The following is a 25011-nucleotide window of genomic DNA, read 5'->3' as shown; positions in this document are numbered from 1 at the left end:
GTTTTGATGTTAACATCCTGGATGCCCATGGCATGTGCATATGTCAAACTCTTTAATGTTGACACGTCTGATCTAACTCCAGATCACGTTCATGTTTAAAATGAGCCCCACAACTACTGTAGATTTACATGAAACTTTTTCTTTTTTCTTTTCTTTAAAAAAAAAATGACAGGTCCATTATGTGTGACTGCCGTAGTGTAGTGGTCAGTGCCTGTGCCTGGTATACGGATGGTTGTCTGTTCGATTCCCACATCGGGCTGATTTGATGTTAACATCCTGGATGCCCATGGCATGTGCATATGTCAAACTCTTTAATGTTGACACGTCTGATCTAACTCCAGATCACGTTCATGTTTAAAATGAGCCCCACAACTACTGTAGATTTACATGAAACTTTTTCTTTTTTCTTTTCTTTAAAAAAAAAATGACAGGTCCATTATGTGTGACTGCCGTAGTGTAGTGGTCACTGCCTGTGCCTGGTATATGGATGGTTGGCAGTTCAAGCCCCACGTTGGGTTGAGTTGATGTTAACATCCTGGATGCCCATGGCATGTGCATGTCAAACTCTTTAATGTTGACACGTCTGATCTAACTCCAGATCACGTTCATGTTTAAAATGAGCCCTTCTCTACCGGCTGTTTTTTTTTTCTGTTCTGAGTAAAAGAAAATATGATCACTCGAAAATTTCAGAAATACTCAGATTACATTGATTTCACCCCAAGCCTCCAAAATATAAAAAAGAAATCAATAAAATCAAGGCACTCAGCCTACATAGAACTTTTTTTTTTTTTAAACAAACATGGTTAACAGACCCTGTGGCTGCCTAGTGTAGTGGTCAGGGCATATGCCTTTCATGCAGAAGGTTGTTGGATCGAATCCTGCCTGGGGTTTATATAAGCATAATACCATGACATTTTGTAGACTTTACAGTTTGTGGGCTTGTAAGGCTCCTGCCCTATGAGATTCATAGCCTGGCCGATTCATATGGTCTTCATAGCTCAGCAAGGCTTACTATGTACATCATCAAACTGTCCAGGCAGGTGCATAGTATCACAGTATTTTTATGTCTGTTGCATATAGGCCTACAGTCTTTTGCATACATGTTGTGTAGAGGCCAATTTGTGCTTTTACCTATAACCACCGATTAGTGTAACACTTTGTATGCACACTTCCCAGAGGCCAAGGAAAAACCTGTGCCCTGCATTTTTCACATCTGCCATTTATAGCGCCACCAGAAGGCCGACTTACAGTATGTAAAACACATTCTTCGATATTACTCCTTCAGATTTTATCCGAAAATCACAAAATCAGTACACAGTATCTCTACAGTGATGTAATCATGACAGATTTGTCAGATATCATATTTCTATCTAATTGGCTAACATTGAATTCCAAGGTTTGCAGGATTGCTCCTTTTTGAACAAAATGTCTCAAACGCAGCCTGCTATGTGTGTGAGATTTTGCACACACATTCCCACTAGGCCAAGGAACAGATGCCACCCTTCTCACATTGGCCTGTTATAGCGCACCAGCGGGTACATTTTTGCAAAACACATTTTTGGAACAAAATGCTTCAAATCCCGCATGCAGCGTCCGATTGCCGTGAAAGGCCCAAGAACACGTGGCACCCTTTTCACTTTGGCCTATTATAGAGTCACCACTAGGCCAAAAAAAAACCTACCTGACCTGCCGGAGTCCTGTTCGGAAGAACACTGCTTCTAGTTTTTCTTTGATGTTTTCTTTGCTTTCCCTTGATGCCTTTTTGCTTTCCTGCTTTTTATGCCTTGGCCACTTTATCGCTGCTTGCAGCTATATTTTTATTTTTATTTTGTTGCTGAGTGAGGTCAGCAGACAAAGTGACATGAGTGAGATGAAAAAACCTGAGTGAAATGTGCCAATGTCAACCAGAGACATCGGTATGTCAAACTCTTTAATGTTGACACGTCTGATCTAACTCCAGCTCACGTTCATGTTTAAAATGAGCCCTTCTCTACCGGCCGTTATTTTTCTGTTCTGAGTTAAAGAAAATATGATCACTCGAAAATTTCAGAAATACTCAGATTACATTTACTGATTTCACCCAAGCCTCCAAAATATGAAGAAAAAAATCAATAAAATCAAGGCACTCAGAGAGCCTACATAGAACTTTTTTTCCCCCTTTTTTTTAACAAACATGATTATCAGAACCTGTAGCTGTCTAGTGTAGGTGGTCATGTCCAGGGGGTGTACTTGTACATCAAGACAGATATCGTATTCTATCTAATTGGCTAACATTGAATTCCGAGGTTTGCAGGGTTACTCCTTTTTGAAAAAAAAAAAAAGAAAAAAAAACAATAAAATCAAGGCACTCAGCCTACATACTGTAGATTTTTTTTTCTTTCTTTCTTTAACAAACATGATTAACAGAGTCTGCCTTTCATGCAGAAGATCGTTGGATCGAATCCTGCCCGGGGTTGATATAAGCAAAACCGTGAAATTTGTTAAACTTGTACAGTTTGGGTCCTTGAACAATGTCTGATATGGAGCCTTCCTAAAAATGCCCCTCCTTGACGCGTATTTTTTTACTAAAGGTATTTTGCATCATAACTCCTGAACCAAGCATTATAATACAAACTATGTGATGTCTACACCTACTGTATGTTGTGATGGCCAACAATTACAATGATATCATGTACCAGCTCAGTGGCAGGGCACAGGAAAAACCTGTGCCCTGGATTTTTCACGTCTGCCATTTATAGCGAAAATCACACAAATCAGTACACAGTGATGTAATCATGACGGATTTGTCCAATATCATATTCTATCTAATTGGCTAACATTGAATTCCAAGGTTTGCAGGATTGCTCCTTTTTGAACAAAATGTCTCAAATCATGAACGCAGCCTGCTGTGTGTGTGAGATTTTGCACACACATTCCAACTAAGCCAAGGAACAGATGCCACCCTTCTCACATTGGCCTGTTATAGCGCCACCAGCGGGGCAACTTTTGCAAAACACATTTTTGGAAAGAAATGCCTCAAATCCCGTATGCAGCATCTGATTGCTGTGAAAGGCCCAAGAACGCGTGGTACCCTTTTCACTTTGGCCTATTATAGCGTCACCATTAGGCCAAAAAAAAAACACCTGACCTGTTCGGAAGAACACTGCTTCTAGTTTCTCTTTGATTTCTTCTTTGCTTTCCCTTGATGCTTTTTTGCTTTCCTGCTTTTTCTGCCTTGGCCACTTTATCGCTGCTTGCAGCTATATTTATTATTATTACCCTTATTATTATTATTATTATTATTATTATTATTATTTCCAAATTGGTCAAAATGAAAGGGCTTACTGGTCAAAGAGAAGTCATAATCCAGGACTGGATCCTCAATCCAGTCCACAAATTTGTAGACATTGGTGTAGACACCAGGCTTGTCGCTGTCATTACAGCGAGCCCCCCAGCTCACCAAACCAGCAACGTAGTGAATTCCATCCTGTTTACACATCAGAGGACCACCTGAATCACCCTGTAAAGAAAAACAGAGTTACTTTAATACAACCAGTATGATATAGATTCATCATAAAGACTTTAATACAACCAGTATGGATCGAAAGAATACTTTATTGGCAGTGTATTGACATAACTACGAAGGATATTACTATGAATTGAGTACAAAAGGACCACAATGTAAAAAGGTCATTGCGCTTTCTTGGGTTTAAATCATCCTATAGTAGACATTCCATCTGAACTGTAAGTCTACTGTCCTGTGCTTTTCCTATGCAAACTGCTATTAAAGTATTCATTCATTAAACCATCCAACCATCCATCCATCCATCCATCCATCCATCCATCCATCCATCTAATTCATTTATGCCTGAAATAAGGCCTGTAGTTGCCAGCTATTGTTCTGATTTCTCCATCACTCTGAGGCTTTTACGAAGAGGTTATCAGCCGTGAAAACATAATTGAAGCTGCAGCTCTAGTTTCTGCAAATTTCCGCTGTGCATTTGCCAACACACACACACACACACACACACACACACACACACACACACACACACACACACACACACACACACACACACACACACTCTCTCTCACTCTGCAGGCATCAACTCCTCCTTTCATGTATCCTGCACACATCATGGTCAGATCCAGTTGGTTCGGATAGGCAGCAGAGCAGCGTTGATTAGAGATCAAGGGAACATTGGCCCTCAACAGTATGTCTGAAGGTTTGTCATTCTCTGAGTTTCAAGAACAGAACAAACAAAGAGAAAAAACATACATATTAATATGTCTCCTCTTTCTCACTTGGTGAGGGTTAGGGTTAGGGTAATCTGGGTTCCCAGAAGTTTTTCACTTGTAGCGTGAGCGTCGAAAAGAAATACAGTTTTTTTCACTGCTTGGCGCTTGAGATAGAAAAATATATAAATAAAACAGAAATAAAAATAAAGATACCAAGGATTCACCAGTGAGTCATTATCATGTGATAGATTTGATTTTCTTTGCTCCCCACACGCTCACTTCTTGCCTGTCTATGGGAGAAGTGATAACTACCTACGTCTCTGGCCTCGTAAAAGGTGAGTTTTCAGGGCAGTTTTGGGGGCGGGGCCAAAATGCGCGTTTAGGCTGCAGTTCCAACTTTGGCCACCATCGGGGTTGCTTCAAATCTAGCCCTGGGTTCTGGGGGCTTGAGTGACACTGACTGATGGATGAATTTGTAATGTGGGCTACTATGGGAGCAATAGAGACAGCTGCGTCTCTGAGGAATCTGGTGGGTATGTTGTCAAGGCCGGTGGCTTTGTTCTGTTGAAGGCGAGGAGTTTCTTTTTAGCACATCTTCAGTTTTTACAGGTTTGAATGAGAATGTATCTTTTTTGCCCTTAGATTCTCATAGTGAGCTTGAATGTGGTCAGAGCCATAAAGACCTGAATGAGAGGTGAAAGTGCAGTTTTGTCAGCTCCCAATAAGCCTTCAAACCCCACTGATACACCTGGTGACTTAGGATGTACGCAGGTAAAAGAACACATTGTCGACCACAGTTGACGGTTTGTCTTGCATATGGTACAAACAGACATGGTACAAACAGACATCTTCTGGCATGGCTTCCTATGACAAAGTGGCTTTGACACTGGTAAAAAAAACATATGTCCTCTCAGGTGCATACTGATAGCTAATCAACCACACCTATTTATGCCCTTAGCTCCCAATCAAGCCTGGAAGAGGCGTACCCACAATCATCCAATTAACCAATAATATGTGAAACTAATAGAACTAATTACGCAAAATAATAACAATAACAAAATAACAATAAACTAACGTACAAAAGCAGTTCAGTGGCTTTTACATTCCCCCCCAATTGGGCATTATATGACCAATTACGAAAATGCATTTAAAAAGCCATAAACATAATAAACAGTAATCAATGATATGTAGTATGTGTCATGTATTTAATCTTGACTGAGTCTTCTTTTTGATGACACTGTAAAAAAGAAAGAAAGAAAAGTAGATAGAGGGAGAAGAGAAGTTAGTCTGTGGCCTCCATTTGCCACCAGCACTTAACAGGTCTTCTTTTCACTTGGCCAACTGGAGAAGGCTTGACATAGCCCTCAAGCCACCAGAGAAAGCAGAATGAGTGGATGTCCCTTTCCTCTGGCACATCAACCTTCTCATTCTCCTTCTGCTCCGTCTGCATCCTCTTCTCCATCTGCACCCTCTTCTCCTGGGCACGTTGCTTTTTGTTCCTTGTCTTTGGGTCCATACACTTGGGGCCTTTAACCTTTTTGGACATCTGTCCATCATCTGCAGTTTTGGACATCCGTCCATCATCTGCAGTACCCAATAGGGCGTTGCCAACAGCCAAGGAGCCCCCCGTCTCCACAGCCATCTCTCTGTTGTCCCCGTCTTCTTCTGCAGGGTCGGTTAGCTCCTCCTGTCGGAGCCCTTTCAGCTGTAGATTCTCCTCCAGAGCCTGAGGGTTCTTTGGCCCTGATTCAGACTCCTCTCCCTGCATTGTCTTTCTCCCATCCTCTCCTGGAGGTGTCCCTCTTTCCTCCACATCTGTGGCAAAACAGTTGCCTCTGTGCTCCTCATTCAGACCCTGTATCTGGCTGGGAGCTCTTCTTGAAGAAGCAATTGGTGTGCTCTGAAAGCTGTCAAAATAACTTTGCACAATATAGTCAATGACCTCCTTACTGAGTTCTGGAGGCGGGTCATCGTCTGACCAGTCACTGAGATCTGGACTCGGTTCATCAGAATCCCACCACTCTGACATGTTGTGTGTTCCCCTTACCACACTAAAGTGCGGTGCAGCTCACAGGGTTAAACACGAATTATCAAAAAATAAACTGAACGGCAGTGACAGTGGCAAATCAACAGGCGTGTCACAGATAAAGTCCAGCAGTGATATACAAAAATGCTAATAATGGACTGTAGAAAACTATCACCAATAAAAGTCTAGCGGTGACAAAAGGATAAAAACGGATGGCAGTGCGTCAAACAGGTCACTAATAAGAACTTAGCCGTGACAAAAGCCGTTTTCCTATGACTTTTCAGTGTTCGTTACATACCGCAATGTCCTTTGTTTTCTCCTTTTTCAGTGTTGTGGCTTTCCAATACCAAATCAACTTCAATCCAAGGGCCCACACTCCTATAGTGTCACCACTTGTCCAATAGTTCCTTGAGTTCTTCCTTTGTCCAGCTTGTCAATGGGACTAGGTTTTTTACTTTGAAAGTGCAGTTTTGTCAGCTCCCAATAAGCCTTCAAACCCCACTGATACACCTGGTGACTTAGGATGTACGCAGGTAAAAGAACACATTGTCGACCACAGTTGACGGTTTGTCTTGCATATGGTACAAACGTACAAACAGACATCTTCTGGCATGGCTTCCTATGACAAAGTGGCTTTGACACTGGTAAAAAACCATATGTCCTCTCAGGTGCATACTGATAGCTAATCAACCACACCTATTTATGCCCTTAGCTCCCAATCAAGCCTGGAAGAGGCGTACCCACAATCATCCAATTAACCAATAATATGTGAAACTAATAGAACTAATTACGCAAAATAATGCCAAATAATCATAACTATAATAACAATAAACTAACGTACAAAAGCAGTTCAGTGGCTTTTACAGGAGGAGAGTTTACTGACCAACTGGGTGGCAATAGTGGTGGAAAAAACTGTTAAAGCAATTTGCCACCACCAGCTTGTCGGTCTTGAGTGAGTCACTTGAAATAATGCAGATGTCTGTGCTTTTTGTTTGAAGTTTGTTATTGCAGCCTAATTGTTTTAGTGCCTCCCACAGTTTTTGTGGATGGCTTTTGTTTGCCTCGATGTTCTCGTTTAAGAAATTATTTTTGGCCTTTTCGGTGTGAAGCTATTGTTTGGAGGCGAGTCAGCGACGCGTTGTGAGGAAGAACTGGGAAAGTGTTGTGATAATCCATGCATCTCCATTAGGGCTGGGGACGGTAACCGCCATACCGCCGTACCGCGCTATACCGCGGCCTACCGCAGTGTCAGGGCCCTTACCGCGGTCAAAAAAGACAAAATATAGGCTATTTTTAATTGAGAATGAGCGAGTTTTAAAACGGGGGAGAAGCGAGGACCGCATGCACTCCATGCCGCTCTGCTCTGGGCCGCATACCATATGTTTGGAAGCGAGTGCAGCCTCTCGCTCGTGCTGTGACACTGACACTTATAACTCTATGGACACGGAGAGTCGGCTGCTTCTACAGGCTGCAGTAGCGTTAAACTTTCTCGATAAACCACACAACACAAGTATGTTTATACATACAGTACCTTGTGGCCGTTTCTTTTTTATTCATACGGGCGTCGGGCGGAGCGCGTGGACTAAAACCGAAAATGAAACTAGCGCTAGACACTTTTACTTTTTCCACCCGTCGGCGATTTTACAACCTTTTTCTGTCAAGTCTGGTAACTAGAACCTGTCTATATATGTTTATATCACCACTCAATCAATGCGATTTGAGAGTGCACAGTGCACGATCTATCTACACGTCTCTCATCTCATCTGGTTTGTTGACTTTGTTCACACACAGCGTAGTGTGTCTGAAAAGCCCCAGTAGCCACGTTACTATAACCCGACATTGCAACAGATCTACAAGCTCAGAACGCGTCGCGGATGTGACATGTTGTGAGCTTGTAGATCTGCTCCTTTTGAAACCAGACCCGCTATGCTGTACGGGGACGTATAACTGGTGCAGTCGGGCTGTGGAGCGGCGAATTTTGGGTAGATGATAGGAATATTTTGGCTTATCGCCGAACCTTAATTATAATAATTAATAGATACGGGGGTGCGGTAATTACCGCAATACCGGCGGTAAATGGGAAGACGGTAATCGCGATAACAAAATGTTGATACCGACCCACCCCTAATCTCCATGCAGGGAAAAACTGTGAAAACATTTAAATGATCCCTGTTTTCTGTGCCTCTGCTTGGTGTGGAACTGCCGTTATATTCCAGCTGCACAGGAAAGCAATCCATACTGTGACATGCAGGGGAAATCCCTTGCTTCGTCATCAGGCGTCGACTGTTTACCCCGGAAATGTGAGCCACACATGCCGGGATAATGTTTGCTTCATTCTTTCTCCAGCGTAACGATGAAATTACTGGGGTACATCCATACTGAAGGTGAAGTGGTCTTTGTCCAAACAATGTTGACTGTTTGGCTGGTTTATGGTTGGGAGGTTCCGTGGAATGTTGTTGTCGTGTTTGCTCCCAGCAATGTTATTGTTGAGTGCAGGAAAAAAAAGGCTGAATTGATTGGTGTCTCCATAGAAGTTGTATTCATGGCTCCTGGTCCAGGATTTGGGTGGATATTTCCGGACAGAATTAGACTTCTTACTGTACTGCCATGAAGCTGGTGTGCTTTTCCTCCTCGAATGGATCGAATTCCGCTCGCACAGGGCTGGTACCATGCTGCAAACTGGAGTTATGGATGTTTAAAGCCCAGCCAATAGGAAGACAGGGGGGCGGGCCTCAACAATTACAGCTCTTCCCTTTTGGCCGGAAAAAGTGCCAAGTTGTGTGAGCGTTTTAAAGTTGAAATCACGTTGCTACGCAAAAGAATGCCAGAGTTAGTAGCAAAGTGTGACATCAAAGTGTGACAGATGCTGCACGCGTTTAGTGGACAGAGGGGGCGGGGCTTCAACAATTATAGCTGGTCCCTATTGGTGGAAAAAAGGCCCAAGTTGCAAGTCACCTCAGGGTGACTTGCGACCTCAGGGTGACATGCGACCTCGCCCTAAAGGGCAAGGTTGCGCCAATTCTTGGCCATCTGGCCAACCACAGCGTTTCTCTGACGATTCTAGTTGTTGTCATTCTGGGGGGAGTTTGTTCATGTTTTTGTGAGGGTATCAACCCTAGGAGACACGGGGAGAACATGCAAACTCCACACAGAAAGGCCCTATCGCCAACCCCACCTAGAGTGTGGGCGCTGATGACGCGGAGGGAGGAACACACCGCCCATATATGTCCTTAATATTGATAACATAATATCCTTAATAATGTCCTTAATATTGACAATATAGGAATCTCCATATATGGGCATAAAACATACGTAAGTAATGCCAAGCAGGGCCTTGGTGAGTTAGGGCCTTGGTTTGATGCCTGTGGATCTCCATATATGGGCATAAGGGGGTACCCTAACATTCTCATTTTCGGCCTGGGATTTATGACATCAGAAATCTCGTGTATGTGTATGGGCATAAAAGGTTGTTTTCTTTTTCTGGGAATGACCATATATGGACTTTTTATTTCATTTGATCCTTTATTAATAATAAATATGTACATCCATATACATACAATTTATGCCCATACATGGAGATGGGCATAAAAAAAGTATGTTAATTAGTAATGCCAAGCAGGGCATTGGTGAGTTAGGGCCTTGGTTTGATGCCTGAGGATCTCCATATATGGGCCATAATAATGTTCTTAATATTTACAATATAGGAATCTCCATATATGGGCATAAAATGTAGGTCTTGGTTTGATGCCTGTGGATCTCCATATATGGGCATAAATAAGGGGGTACCCTAACATTCTCATTTTCGGCCTCCATTTTCTATACAATGTCACGTGCCATCCCTTTTATGCCCATATATGAGTCATTCTGTACCACATCACTGTGATCAACTTTCGCTTTGCCATGCAATCAACTTCAGAGCAGTGATGTGGCACAGAGTGACAGTGAGACACAGTGATGTGGTACAGAATGACTCATATATGGGCATAAAAGTGATGTCACGTGACATCACTTCCTGCACTGAAAAACATGTGACATCACACTGACATCACTTCCTGTACAGCCAGGGTATAATGCGACCTTTGGTCGCAATAATGCGACCTTCGGTCGCAATTAGTCCAGTTCCATTTGTATTTTCATTCATATTTTCTGGAGATTAGAAAAACTATACATTTTTGGAAACTTCGGAGCATAACAAATCAGAAAACCCATGATTCCATTTGCGCTGAAGCCAATATGGTCATCTTGGACTTGGCGACCTTTGAATATTAGTTTTTCAATATCTCGCCTTCTAGATTATGTAGGATCATGATTCTAGTGACTAAATCATCATTTTTAGGGTCAGGAAATCCAATGTTGCTAATTAGAAATATTTACAAATGATCAATGGCACAGATTTGGGTCATCATCCTTAATTTTGAGGGCAAAAGGTAACATTTTAATATTTGTTTTTCCACTATTTTGAACTACAGTACATAGGATCATGATTCCAGTGGTTAATCTAAAATTTTAAGGAAATCAATATATTATCTGAAGAGACAGAGACAGATCATTTCTCTCATTGACACAAAATTGTGTCATTTATTTACACCCAACATTAAGTTGAATCGATTAAGTTTCAAACTATGAAGTACAAACTGGTATATTCTGCTGTCGGGGTGGAAACCTTGTATGAAAAAAGCAGTTATTTCTCAGAAAATGGAAACAATAACCTGTTCCAATGGATCCAATGAAGATATTATTTAGTCATGTGCTTTTGTTAATACTTTTTGTTCTTTCAATATTCATAAACCCATAGAAAAACACTTTCAGTGAGGGGGAAGTAAAGGGACCAGGTGGAGATCGACATAGTCAAAGGGGCAGCATTGGTCAGAGTTCTGAGTGGGCAATCCGTGTGGCGCCTGGTTCTAGAGGGGTAAGGCTAGTAGTATAGGGATCTGACCAAACAGGCTGGAATACAAGGGCATTAGGCAAGGGTCAAATCCAGATGCAGGCAGGGGTCAAAAACTGGCACAAATACAGGTTATAGTAAGCTAGAATAAATCAGCAGGCAGAGAATAGTGGAATAAGTGAGGCAATAAATGCTCTGGCTACTCAGTGGAAACAGGCAAGCTTAACTGTAGAAATAACAAGAACACAGTAATCTATACACCAGTAAGACTCCCTAATCGGGAGATAAGCGACCGTCAGGTCACATGGCCTCATGGTGGCGCTAGAAGAGGGCCATGTGAGAAATGAGGGGTGGGGTCTCCGCGCCGCCGAGGCGGACGAATAGGTACCGGCCCCGGCTCTCCCGGTCGCTCCTAGCCGGAGTTACGGCATTTTATGTGAGCTGCAGTGTAGGGGGTCCTACACTGGGGGCGCCACCACTTTTGCATCGTTCCTGGAGCACCAGGAGTCGGTGGTCCCCGGGAATTCCCCGTGAGCAGCCCCGTTGGGGTGGTCATTTGGTCATTTTTGCACATTTGGTCATTTTTTACACCTGGGGGTCCCCCAGGGACCTGGGGGTCCCTGTAGCTCCGGGGGTCCTTGGAGGTTGTAGTTTGGCAGGTAAGGAGTGTGTGTGCAAAATGTGGCATGGATGGGGGCAACGGTTGTGGAGATATGAGCAGGGCAAAAGTGTGACGTGTGACGTGACTCACGGACGGACATTTTTTTACACCTGGGGGTCCCCCAGGGACCTGGGGGTCCCTGGAGCTGCGGGGGTCCTTGGAGGTTGTAGTTTGGCAGGTAAGGAGTGTGTGTGCAAAATTTGGCATGGATGGGGGCAACGGTTGTGGAGATATGAGCAGGGCAAAAGTGTGACGGACTCACTCACTGACTCACTCACTGACGGACAGCCGGTGGAGGTTTTGGTAGTAAATGCGACCTGACGGTCGCAATCATCCTCATTATCATCATTGCTGTCACTAGTCAATGTATATTGACAGTCTTCATATGTTTTGGCAGTCAGCATTACACTGACATAATTCCATACAGAGTAGCTCCACTGATCTGCAATAACATCTACCGGTATGTGACATCTGCTTTACAGTGACATCTGACCATCTCAATGATTGCCTCTGGTACTGGGAGGGACTCAGTTGTAACTGATTTCAGCTGGCCATCCTCATCCTTGAAATAGCCATTGTTGAGTGGGTCAAGGAACTCCTACTGAGCTACGTGTGCCTGACTCCAAACTCTGGCCTCAATATGGACTCTGCTGCGTAAGAGCACCAAGTGTGGGTGGAAGCTTGTCCCCTTCTGCCATGTGTTTGCAGCACTGATGCCATCTCAGTTCAGGGGTGTTTCCCCCTTTGGTTAGTATGCAGTGCATACAAACTTAAGCCCCCTTTCCACTGCAAGGTGGAACCAGAACTTTCCAGAACCTGAACCTATTTTTTTGGTTCTGGTTTTGTTTCCATAGCTCACAGCCTGGAACCTTTTTTCGGTCCTGCTCCTGAAGTAGAACTAAACTTGAGTTCTGGGAACCTATGGGCAGGGCCAGTAGCGCTGCTGCTCGCACCCCGGTTAGTTCTAGTTATATGGAAACAAAAGCAGAAGTTCTGGTTCTAGTTCTGGGTCGGCCCTACAGTGGAAATGGGGCTTTAGTTACTGTTGTTTGAAGATCCTCTGTTACATCACTGGTTTAAGAAAGCATCTTCAGAGCCTTGAGGACAACACATCTGTGTCTGGGGAGAAGAACGTTAGCTGTGCATCAAAGAGTTTGCTATATGAAGCCAGAGCTGTAAGGTGGATCAACAAGGTGTCTGCTTCTTCATGGTTGTTGGCTTTAAAGTGCAGTTAACTGTTACTCTTTATGTGTCCTATAGCGGACGCAATGACAAGAATGGGGGAGTCTTTGCTGTATTCAATGGTTTTTGATGTCAGATCAGATCAGCATTTGTTTGGTCATGAGAAAGTAAACAGCTCATAGGAGCAAAAGCTTTGCCAGGATTTCATCGCTTTACAGGAGCAGACAACACTGGGAACACTGACATTTGAGGCAAATCTACATGGTGGAACAGCTACTTCAAAGCTGGTGATGATGTCCTCGAGGCTCTGAAGATTCTTTCTCAAACCAGTGATGTAACAGAGGATCTATTAACTACAGTAGCTAAGTTTGTATGCACTGCACTTACTTAAAGTAAGCTGAGGCAATCACCCCATGATGTGCACTGCAATGTATTTTCAAATGCACTACATTGCAGATGCTTTTTTGAGAGTAAAAAACGAAAAAAGAAGAAGAAAACACGTGTGACATGCCTGATCTGGGCAGATTGCCCCAGGAAATGTGCCAATCTCAACCCAAAACAACTGTATGCCACCATTCTCTGCCTGCTGATAAATTCTAGCTTGCTATAACCTGTATTTATGCCCGTTTTTGACCTCTGCCTGTATCTGGATTTGACCCTTGCCTAACGCCCCTGTATTCCAGCCTGTTTGGACAGATCCCCAGTGTTTGGACCAGGACCGGACCCACAGACTACGATTAGCCTTATCCCTCTTGGACCAGGCGCCACGCGGATTGCCCACTCAGAACTATGAACTATGCTGCCCCTTTGACTACGTCTCCACCTGGTCCCTTTGCCTCCTCCCCTCCTGCTTGTGTTTAATTAAATCCATTGAACTTTGTACCTGCCTCTTTGCCTGCTTTTGGGTGCTATATCTGTTTGTTTGGTGCCAGTTTTTGCTATTTGTGGAACTATTCACTGAAATTGTCTGTATGTGGTGATTATGAATATTGAAAGAACAAAAAGTATTAACAAGATCATATGAAAAATATCTTCATTGGATCCATTGGAACAGGTTATTGTTTCCATTTTCTGAGAAGTAACTGCTTTGTTCATACAAGGTTTCCACCCGACAGCAACAATATACCAGTTTTTACTTGATAGTTTGAAACTTAATCAATTCAATTTACTCTTGGGTGTAAATAAATGACACAATTTTGTGTCATTGAGAGAAATCATCTGTCTCTGTCTCTATAGTGGAAAAAACTAATATTAAAATGTTACCTTTTGCCCCCAAAATGAAGAATGATGACCCAAATATGTGCATCATCATTTGTAAATATTTCTAATTAGCACCATTGGATTTCCTGATGACCACCATATTGGCTTCAGCGCAAATGGAATCATAGATTTTCTGATTAGTGTGGTTGCCCTAACAGGGCAACACACTATAGTTCTAGGGAAACTTTTTTTTTTTTTTTTCCTTATTTATTCTAGATAAACTTTTTTTTCGGCGCGTTTCACCGCCCACAGTTTTTGCGCCACACACTCGCGCCATATGTCAAATCGACCGGCTTCTTCGGGAATCGTGTGCTTATATTTTGCTAAGAGAAAAGTTGTATCATTTAATTGATATTAATTTATTAGTGAATTAATTTTCCCCATTGACTTATAATGCGAATCGCAAAAACTCACATTTAATTATTTTCTTTCTCCCAAACCATAGGGGCTATAGTTTCAAAACTTGGAGAGGAGATTTATAATGATTTCAAGGATTAAATAAAAAATAACAGTGTCATTTGGCCTCATGGTGGCGCTATAACAGCCCACTTTACGTTTCAGCCTGTAACTCTTGAACCGTAGGTCAGAAAATTAAAATTATTTTTCCCCTGGATTCCTTGGGTCATGCCGCATCTCCCCATATAGGCCCCGCCCATTTGCGTCAGGATAGATTTTCCGCCATTTTGAATTTTCTTCAAAACACACTTTTTGCTCCTTTTCCTACATATTTTCTCCGAATGTCACAAAAATCGGTACTCATGATCTCTGGACCCATGCGATAAACGTATTCAAGCGATATGTCTATAGTCCGTACCGTTCGTCCGTAACCGGCTTCCAAATTTAGCGGGAGGGGCCCGTTTCGCAAGAAATAGCCATAAATCACGAACGAAACATCCAGTCAACACCAAATGCTTCTGGGGATTTGTTGAGTATACCACCCCCTACTAGTCGGGGGTGGTATACTCAACAAATCCCCAAAAGCATTTCCATTTCGACCCATAGGGGGCGCCACAAACGCGCAAAACGTAACCGTTTCATGCCAAAACACGTTTTTCAGGGGAAACGACCCTCTCAAAACGAAACACAAACGATATCGGGAGCGACGTAACAACGCAATCGCCTGGCGAAACTCGTGGGAGGAGCCTATTTCTTAAAAACAAGAAACCATATCCTTACATCAAGAACGCAGGATCCCAACGGCACCTTTTCGAATCGCGCGTCGCACGGCCCCGACGGTATCCGTCCAGAAGTCCTCTCCCTCGGGCCCCGGGGTTTTCCTCGGGGTCCCGGAGGCGCATCCCCGCCGCTCGCGCCGGGGCGGGTCGGGCAACCACACTCGCAATTTCACAAATTGCACATTTTCTAGTTTGTTACACACTATACCAAAAATGTATAGTTTTCCTAATCTCCAGAAAATTTGAACGATCCTTAATTTATGGACAAATGAAACTGGACTATATGATACAACTGCTACTACACATTAATTGTGGGCTCGCCTGTAAGGCGAGCACACTTTAGATATTGTCATTATTTCTATACTATACTATACTATACTATACTAGTCATATCAAGTTCTCCTCAAAACTTCGGTTCCTTTCTACTCCTACATACTTAAACAGAAAATGAAAATAAAAAAATCAATGTGTTCAGCTTACTGTGGCGACGTGTGCTATTATTTTTTACAGCAATCGGCCAAATGGTGGCGCTGTAGGAAGCCTTCGAAAGTGCGAACTTTGAACAGGTAGAGTTCATGCTCTGTTATACGTACAGTCATGAAACCTGTATACACGTATACGTCTCCTCATGCCGAACAACTTTTACGCTGTGACTTTTGACCTCTGACCTTTAGATCCCCCAGAATTTTGAATTATATGAAAAACAGTAAAAATCTATCTCCTCATGGGATTTTTGCGTTACGCGCACAAAACTTTTTTCACATGAACTTTGGACCAATACGGTCAAATTGATCAACCAGATTTTTTTTAAAGTGAAACATTATTTTTTAATAATTCACTGTATATTGCAGTTTTATGCAAATTATTCTTTTGCCTCTAAATCATAAATACAAAGTCACACGTTCATGGCATTTGGCAAAGATGTAGAGGGTTAGTCAAAATATCACTGAAACCAATCTTATTCCAATTGGCGCCAATCTTATTCCAGGGGGGCGCTATACGAAGCGTTTGAAAATTCAAACTTCAAACGGGCATAAGTCATGACTCGTTTTGTTTGAAGACATGCAACTTGTTACACGCGTGCTTTGACTCAAGCGGAAGACATCTGTGTCTTTGTTAAGTAAGCTCCGCCCTTCGATTTTCCACCATTTTGAGCAGTTTGTAAAACGCGTAAACCCGCTTTTATTCTGGAATTTTCGTTTCACGTGCACAAAACTTTTTTTACGTGAACTTTGGACCAATATCTAAAGATCTGTCAGATCGGATTTCTTTAAAATTGAAACAGGCTTTTTTAAATAATTCAATGAATATTGCAGTTTTATGCAAATTATTCTTCTGCCTCTAAATCATACATGCAAGTAACATGTTCATGGCATTTGGCAAAGATGTAGAGTGTTAGTCCAAATATCACTAAAACCAATCTTACCCCAATTGGCCAAAGGGGGGCGCTGTATCATTTTGAGCAGTTTGTGAAACGCTTAAACACGTTTTTATTCTAGGATTTCTTTTTTTACAATTTGCATGAAACATTCTACACGCAATCTAAGGACCTTTATCTCTTATGCCTATGAAGTGCACACAAAAAAATAAATAATAGGGGTAATAATAAATATAGCTGCAAGCAGCTATAAAGTGGCCAAAAACACCTCAAATCATGAACACAGCCTGCGATGTGCGTGAAATTTTGCAAGCACATTCCCACTAGGTCAAGGAACAGATGCCACCCTTCTCACATTAGCCTGTTATAGCGCCACCAGCGGGTCAACTTTTGCATAACACATTTTTGGAACAAAATGCCTCAAATCATGCATGCAGCGTCCGATTGCGTCAGTAACGTCAAAGAGAGCACTGCCTGCGATCTTGAAATTTTGTCCTTTTATAGCCATTGTTTTCTGGCTTGAAGCGAGCCCACAATTGTTTCGAAGGAACAATATTTTCTAGTTAGTATTGTCACTTTACTTAACGGTCACTATGTTGTGCTATAAGGTATTATAGTATGATACAATTACCAATAACTATTATTGAATGCTGTCACTTTCCTTAAAGGTCTCAAAGTCATGCTACTATTACACTACAAGCATACTATTGATGATTATTATATTTAATAAACACATTGGTTTTACATGCATTATAACACAGTATAACACTTCTCTATGTGCCTTTATAACTAAGTAAGTTATGGTGGTTATAATGTGCTGTTCCACTTTGCATAATAATGCATTATAACCATGCACTTATAATTCGTTATAAACATAGTTATAAGCTGTTATAAGCTGTTGTACATGATTATAAACATTTATATAGTGTTATAATGCCTTATAACGGGTCAGGGAAGTATCGTTAGATTTTCAATAGGAATTCAATTTTAAAAAATCATTTTTCTCTCAATTTTCTAATTTTCTAGCTCCCCATAAAATCAAATATTGGTTCATTTTTCCAATTTTCTAGCTTGCAAAAAAATCAGGAAAATGCTTCAATTTTTTAAATGTGTGATTCATATTTGTCATTATTTGATTTGGAACCGACAAAGGAAAAACATCTTTAAAAAAGGTATTTTTCATTTTTTTACCACATTACGAATATCAAAAAATGGACCAATTTTTCCAATTTTCTAGCTTGCAAAAAATCAGGAAAATGCTTAAATTTTTTAAATGTGTGATTCGTCTTTGTCATTATTTGATTTGGAACCGACAAAGGAAAAACATCTTGAAAAAGGTATTTCTAAAATTCTTACCCCATTACAACAATCAAAAAATGGGCCCATTTTTCCAATTTTCTAGCCCACAAAAAAATCAGGAAAATGCTTAAAATTTGCTCAATTTTTTGAATGTGTGATTCATATTTTGGCATTATTTGATTTGGAACCGACAAACAAAAAATAGGCCCATTATTCAATTTTCAAGTCCAGGAAAGAAATCGTCATCATGAATGTCACGTGACCACGTGTCAAGTCACATGGTACACAACTTCAAAATAAAAGCTGTAGGCTAGGCTAGTCTAACATCCAAGTAATAGGATCAACATGCAGGCAGGCAGGGGGTCCATGAGGGGTTTACAAGGGGGTCCATGGCTGGTTCCCAAAGTGTGGTTTGCGGACCCCCAGGGTTTCTATGGCTGGTTCACAACAGCCTGGTACACGTACAGCCATGGCTGGTTCCCAAAGTGTGGTTCGGGGACCTCTTGAGGTCCATGACGGATTTCCAAGGGGGTCCATGGCTGGTTAGCAATAAATGTGGTTCGGGGACCTCTGGGGGTCCCTGAGGGGTTTCCAAAGGGGTCCATGGCTGGTTAGCAATAAGTGTAATTGCGACCGTAGGTCGCTACTTACTATCACAGCCTGCACAAACTGTCCGTCTGTCTGTCTGTCTGTCCCTCTGTCTGTCACACCTCACACGTCACACTATTGCCCTGCTCATATCTCCGCAACCGTTGGCCCGATCCATGCCAAATTTTGCACACACGCTCCTTGCCTGCCAAACTACAACCTCCAAGGACCCCCGGACCTCCAGGGACCCCCAGGTCCCTGGGGGACCCCCAGATGTAAAAAATGACCAAATATGCAAAAATGACCAAATGACCACCCCAACGGGGCTGCTCACGGGGAATTCCCGGGGACCACCGACTCCTGCTGCTCCAGAACGGATGCCAAAGTGGTGGCGCCCCCAGTGGAGGACCCCCTCCACTGCAGCTCACATAAAATGCCGTAACTCGGGCTAGGAGCGTCCGGGAGAGCCGGGGCCGGTACCTATTCGTCCGGAGACCCCACCCCTCATTTCTCACATGGCCCTCTTCTAGCGCCACCATGAGGCCGATTCTTGCAAAACACATTTTTGGACACTGCTCCTACAGATTTTGCCCTAAAATCACACACATCGGTACACAGTATGTCTACACATTGCCCACACAACTAGGAACCAATGGCAGTTACAGCCCTCTTTGTGTATACATGTGACCTATGGTCGCTTATCTCCCGATTAGGGAGTCTTACTGGTTACATGACTGTAGAGATACTGTGCGATTTGTGTGATTTTAGGGCAAAATCTGTAGGAGCAGTGTCCAAAAATGTGTTTAAAAAAATCGGCCTGAAGGTGGCGCTAAATGGGACAGATCCATGTTGATGAGATGAGTATAGACATACTGTGTACCGATTTGCGTGATTTTAGGGCAAAATATGTAGGAGCAGTGTCTCTGTGTAGCGATTTGCGTGATTTTAGGGCAAAATCTGTAGGAGCAGTGTCCAAAAATGTGTTTTAAAAAATCGGCCTGAAGGTGGCGCTATATGGGACAGATCCATGTTGATGAGATGAGTGTAGACATACTGTGTAGCGATTTGCGTGATTTTAGGGCAAAGATTGTAGGAGCAGTGTCCAAAAATGTGTTTTAAAAAATCGGCCTGAAGGTGGCGCTATATGGGACAGATCCAAGTTGATGACATGAGTGTAGACATACTGTGTACCGATTTGTGTGATTTTAGGGCAAAAATTTTAGGAGCAGTGTCCAAAAATGTGTTTTGCAGAATCGGCCTCATGGTGGCGCTAGAAGAGGGCCATATGAGAAATGAGAGGTGGGGTCTCCGCGCCGCCGAGGCGGACGAATAGGTACCGGCCCCGGCTCTCCCGGTCGCTTCTAGCCCAAGTTAAGGCATTTTATGTGAGCTGCAGTGGAGGGGGTCCTCCACTGGGGGCGCCACCACTTTTGCATCCGTTCTGGAGCACCAGGAGTCGGTGGTCCCCGGGAATTCCCCGTGAGCAGCCCCGTTGGGGTGGTCTTTTTTGCACATTTGGTCATTTTTTACACCTGGGGGTCGAGCTCCGGGGGTCCTTCGAGGTTGTAGTTTGGCAGGCAAGGAGTTTGTATGGAAATTTTGGCATGGATCGGGGCAACGGTGGCGGAGATATGAGTAGGGGGAAAGTGTGACGTGTGACGAGTGACAGACGGAGGGAAGGACAGGCTGACGGCTGGTGGAGGTTTGGATAGTAGAGAGTGTAAAAGTAACTGCGACCTACTACGGCCGCAATTAAACACACTTATTGCTAACCAGCCATGGACCCCCTTGGAAACCCCTCAGGGACCCCCAGAGGTCCCCGAACCACACTTTGAGAACCAGCCATGGACCCCCTTGGAAATCCGTCATGGACGTCCAGAGGTCCCCGAACCACACTTTGGGAACCAGCCATGGCTGTACGTGTACCAGGCTGTTGTGAACCAGCCATAGAAACCCTGGGGGTCCCCAAACCACACTTTGGGAACCAGCCATGGACCCCCTTGTAAACCCCTCATGGACCCCCTGCCTGCCTGCATGTTGATCCTATTACTTGTTGGATGTTAGACTAGCCTACAGCTTTTATTTTGAAGTTGTGTACCATGTGACTTGACACGTGGTCACGTGACATTCATGATGACGATTTCTTTCCTGGACTTGAAAATTGAATAATGGGCCTATTTTTTGTTTGTCGGTTCCAAATCAAATAATGCCAAAATATGAATCACACATTCAAAAAAATGAGCAAATTTTAAGCATTTTCCTGATTTTTTTGTGGGCTAGAAAATTGGAAAAATGGGGCCATTTTTTGATTGTTGTAATGGGGTAAGAAATTAAGAAATACCTTTTTCAAGATGTTTTTCCTTTGTCGGTTCCAAATCAAATAATGACAAAGACGAATCACACATTTAAAAAATTTAAGCATTTTCCTGATTTTTTTGCAAGCTAGAAAATTGGAAAAATTGGTCCATTTTTTGATATTCGTAATGTGGTAAAAAAATGAAAAATACCTTTTTTAAAGATGTTTTTCCTTTGTCGGTTCCAAATCAAATAATGACAAATATGAATCACACATTTAAAAAATTGAAGCATTTTCCTGATTTTTTTGCAAGCTAGAAAATTGGAAAAATGAACCAATATTTGATTTTATGGGGAGCTAGAAAATTAGAAAATTGAGAGAAAAATGATTTTTTTAAATTGAATTCCTATTGAAAATCTAACGATACTTTAGTACCCTGACCATTAAGGTTGCATTATATGTATATATATGTATTATAAAGCATTATGGTCAGGGTACTAAAGTATCGTTAGATTTTCAATAGGAATTGAATTTAAAAAAATCCTTTTTCTCTCAATTTTCTAATTTTCTAGCTCCCCCATAAAATCAAATATTGGTTCATTTCTCCAATTTTCTAGCTTGCAAAAAAATCAGGAAAATGCTTCAATTTTTTAAATGTGTGATTCGTATTTGTCATTATTTGAATTGGAACCAACAAAGGAAAAACATCTTTAAAAAAAGGATTTTTGAATTCATTACCACATTACGAATATCAAAAAAATTGGCTCATTTCTCCAATTTTCTAGCCCACAAAAAAATCAGGAAAATGCTTCAAATTTGCTAAATTTTTTGAATGTGTGATTCATATTTTGCAATTATTTGATTTGGAACCAACAAACAAAAAATAGGCCCATTATTCAATTTTCAAGTCCAGGAAAGAAATCGTCATCATGAATGTCACATGACCACGTGTCAAGTCACATGGTACACAACTTCAAAATAAAAGCTGTAGGCTAGTCTAACATCCAAGTAATAGGATCAACAGGCAGGCAGGCAGGCAGGCAGGGGGTCCATGAGGGGTTTACAAGGGGGTCCATGGCTGGTTCCCAAAGTGTGGTTTGGGGACCCCCAGGGTTTCTATGGCTGGTTCACAACAGCCTGGTACACGTACAGCCATGGCTGGTTCTCAAGGTGTGGTTCGGGGACCTCTGGGGGTCCCTGAGGGGTTTCCAAGGGGTCAATGGCTGGTTAGCAATAAGTGTGGTTCGGGGACCTCTGGGGATCCCTGAGGGGTTTCCAAGGGGGTCCATGGCTGGTTAGCAATAATTGTAATAGTGTAATAGGTGAAATAGTGTAATAGTGCATTACGTGTAATATTGAAATAGCATAAATGTTATTGCGACCGTTAGGTTGCGGTTACTATCAAAATCTCGACCAGCTGTGAGTCCTTCCGTCCGTCCGTCCGTCCGTCCGTCCGTCCGTCCGTCCGTCCGTCAGTCAGTCAGTCTGTCTGTCACACGTCACACGTCACACTTTTGCCCTGCTCATATCTCCACAACCGTTGCCCCGATCCATGCCAAATTTTGCACACATACTCCTTGCCTGCCAAACCACAATCTCCACCCATCAATTCACACATGACCCTCTTCTAGCGCCACCATGAGGCCGATTCTTGCAAAACACATTTTTGGACACAGCTCCTAAATCTTTTGCCCTAAAATCACGCACATCGGTACACAGTATGTCTACACTCATGTCATCAACATGGATCTGTCCCATATAGCGCCACCTTCAGGACGATTTTTGAAAACACATTTTTGGACCCTGCTCCTACACATTTTGCCCTAAAATCACGCAAATCGGTACACAGTATGTCTACATTCATGTCATCAACATGGATCTGTCCCATATAGCGCCACCTTCAGGCAGATTTTTGAAAACACATTTTTGGACACTACTCCTACACATTTTGCCCTAAAATCACGCTGCGACCTGACGGTCACTTATCTCCCTATTAGGGAGTCTTACTGGTAGTGTAATAGTGCAATAAGGGTAATAGTGTAATATTGTAATAAGTGTAATAATATAATAGTGTAATAGTGTAATTGCGACCGTCAGGTCGCAGTTACTATCAAAACCTCCACCAGCTGTCAGTCTGTCAGTCAGTCTGTCAGTCAGACTTTCAGTCACACTTTTTCCCTTCTCATAGTGATTTTGGCTGGCAAACCACTACCCCCATTTCTCCCTCTTCTAGCGCCACCATGAGGCCGCTTCTTGCAAAAGACATTTTTGGAGACTGCTCCTACTAATTTTGCCCTAAAATCACACAAAGCGGTACACAGTATGTCTACACTCATGTCATCAGCCTGGATCTGTCCGAGATAGCGCCACCATCAGGGCAATTTTGATTTGATTTTGATTTTAGGGCAGAATTTGTAGGAGCAGTGTCCAAAAATGTGTTTTGCAAGAAGCGGCCTCATGGTGGCGCTAGAAGAGGGAGAAATGGGGTAGTGGTTTGGCAGCCAAAACCACTATGAGAAGGGCAAAAGTGTGACTGAAAGTCTGACTGACAGACTGACTGACAGACTGACAGCTGGTGGAGGTTTTGATAAGAATGCTCTATTACACTATTTCACCTATTACACTATTAAACACACTTATTGCTAACCAGCCATGGACCCCCTTGGAAACCCCTCAGGGACCCCCAGAGGTCCCCGAACCACACAGCCATGGACCCCCTTGGAAATCCGTCATGGACCTCCAGAGGTCCCCGAACCACACTTTGGGAACCAGCCATGGCTGTACGTGTACCAGGCTGTTGTGAACCAGCCATAGAAACCCTGGGGGTCCCCAAACCACACTTTGGGAACCAGCCATGGACCCCCTTGTAAACCCCTCATGGACCCCCTGCCTGCCTGCCTGCCTGCCTGTTGATCCTATTACTTGGATGTTAGACTAGCCTACAGCTTTTATTTTGAAGTTGTGTACCATGTGACTTGACACGTGGTCATGTGACATTCATGATGACGATTTCTTTCCTGGACTTGAAAATTGAATAATGGGCCTATTTTTTGTTTGTCGGTTCCAAATCAAATAATGCCAAAAATATGAATCACACATTCAAAAAATTTAGCAAATTTGAAGCATTTTCCTGATTTTTTTGTGGGCTAGAAAATTGGAAAAATGGGCCCATTTTTTGATTGTTGTAATGGGGTAAGAAATTAAGAAATACCTTTTTCAAGATGTTTTTCCTTTGTCGGTTCCAAACCAAATAATGCCAAAATACGAATCACACATTTAAACAATTGAAGCATTTTCCTGATTTTTTTGCAAGTTAGAAAATTGGAAAAATGGGCCCATTTTTTGATATTCACACATTTAAAAATTTAAAGCATTTTCCTGATTTTTTTGCAAGCTAGAAAATTGGAAAAATGAACCAATATTTGATTTTATGGGGGAGCTAGAAAATTGGAAAATTGAGAGACAAATGATTTTTTTAAATTCAATTCCTATTGAAAATCTAACGATACTTTAGTACCCTGACCCTTAATATAAAGTGTTACCGAAATCTCTCTGCCCATATGACAATGGCAAAACACTATAAAACCCCTGTTAAAAGCATGCTGTCCCCCTGTTCTCACCGGAACGCAGCTATGGGGTGCCATCCTTCTGGGGACTGTCCATAAGGTGAACTACAAAACAAGCGCTCGGGTCCCAATCTCAAAAACACTGTAACATTATGTAACTTTAATGAACTGTCAGGCTTTCACGCACGATGCGTAATGTGTCCCTTTCCACTCTCCATGTGTGTTCCATCCATTGCCATTTAATCTCTTTATGCTATGTGTGTACTGTGCAGTGTGCATGCATGGATATGCTATTCATTATCTGGGTTAGGCAGGCAATGGACGTAAAACAACAACAACAACAAAAAAACATTAAAAACGATATAATGCAATTGTTTTTACTAATATCGTGAGTAATATTGAGGTATTCAACAACGTTATCAAATATCAAAGGTTTTCCTAATATCACCCAGCCTTAATATGAGGTTGATTCAG

At 42.4% G+C, this 25011-nt stretch overlaps 1 protein-coding gene across 2 annotated transcripts in view; it reads right to left on the bottom strand.

Moving 5' to 3' along the window:
* The window catches only part of LOC308280799 (uncharacterized protein), a 91580-nt gene that overhangs the window by 59685 nt on the left and 6884 nt on the right, over nucleotides 1–25011 (bottom strand). For both annotated transcript variants that reach the window (XM_080755117.1, XM_080755116.1), the window contains exons 6-7: nucleotides 4075–4217; nucleotides 3325–3499 (exon numbers count right to left, since the gene is read on the bottom strand). In XM_080755117.1, coding sequence (XP_080611243.1) covers nucleotides 3325–3499; nucleotides 4075–4217 — 318 coding nt within the window. The remainder of the gene's footprint in view (nucleotides 1–3324; nucleotides 3500–4074; nucleotides 4218–25011) is intronic.

Source organism: Nannobrachium achirus (assembly GCF_963921795.1).
Source record: "Nannobrachium achirus genome assembly, contig: SCAFFOLD_237, whole genome shotgun sequence".
Taxonomy (NCBI): Eukaryota; Metazoa; Chordata; class Actinopteri; order Myctophiformes; family Myctophidae; genus Nannobrachium; species Nannobrachium achirus.
Note: the sequence above shows the minus strand (reverse complement) of the source record. Positions and strands in the feature narration are given on the sequence as shown.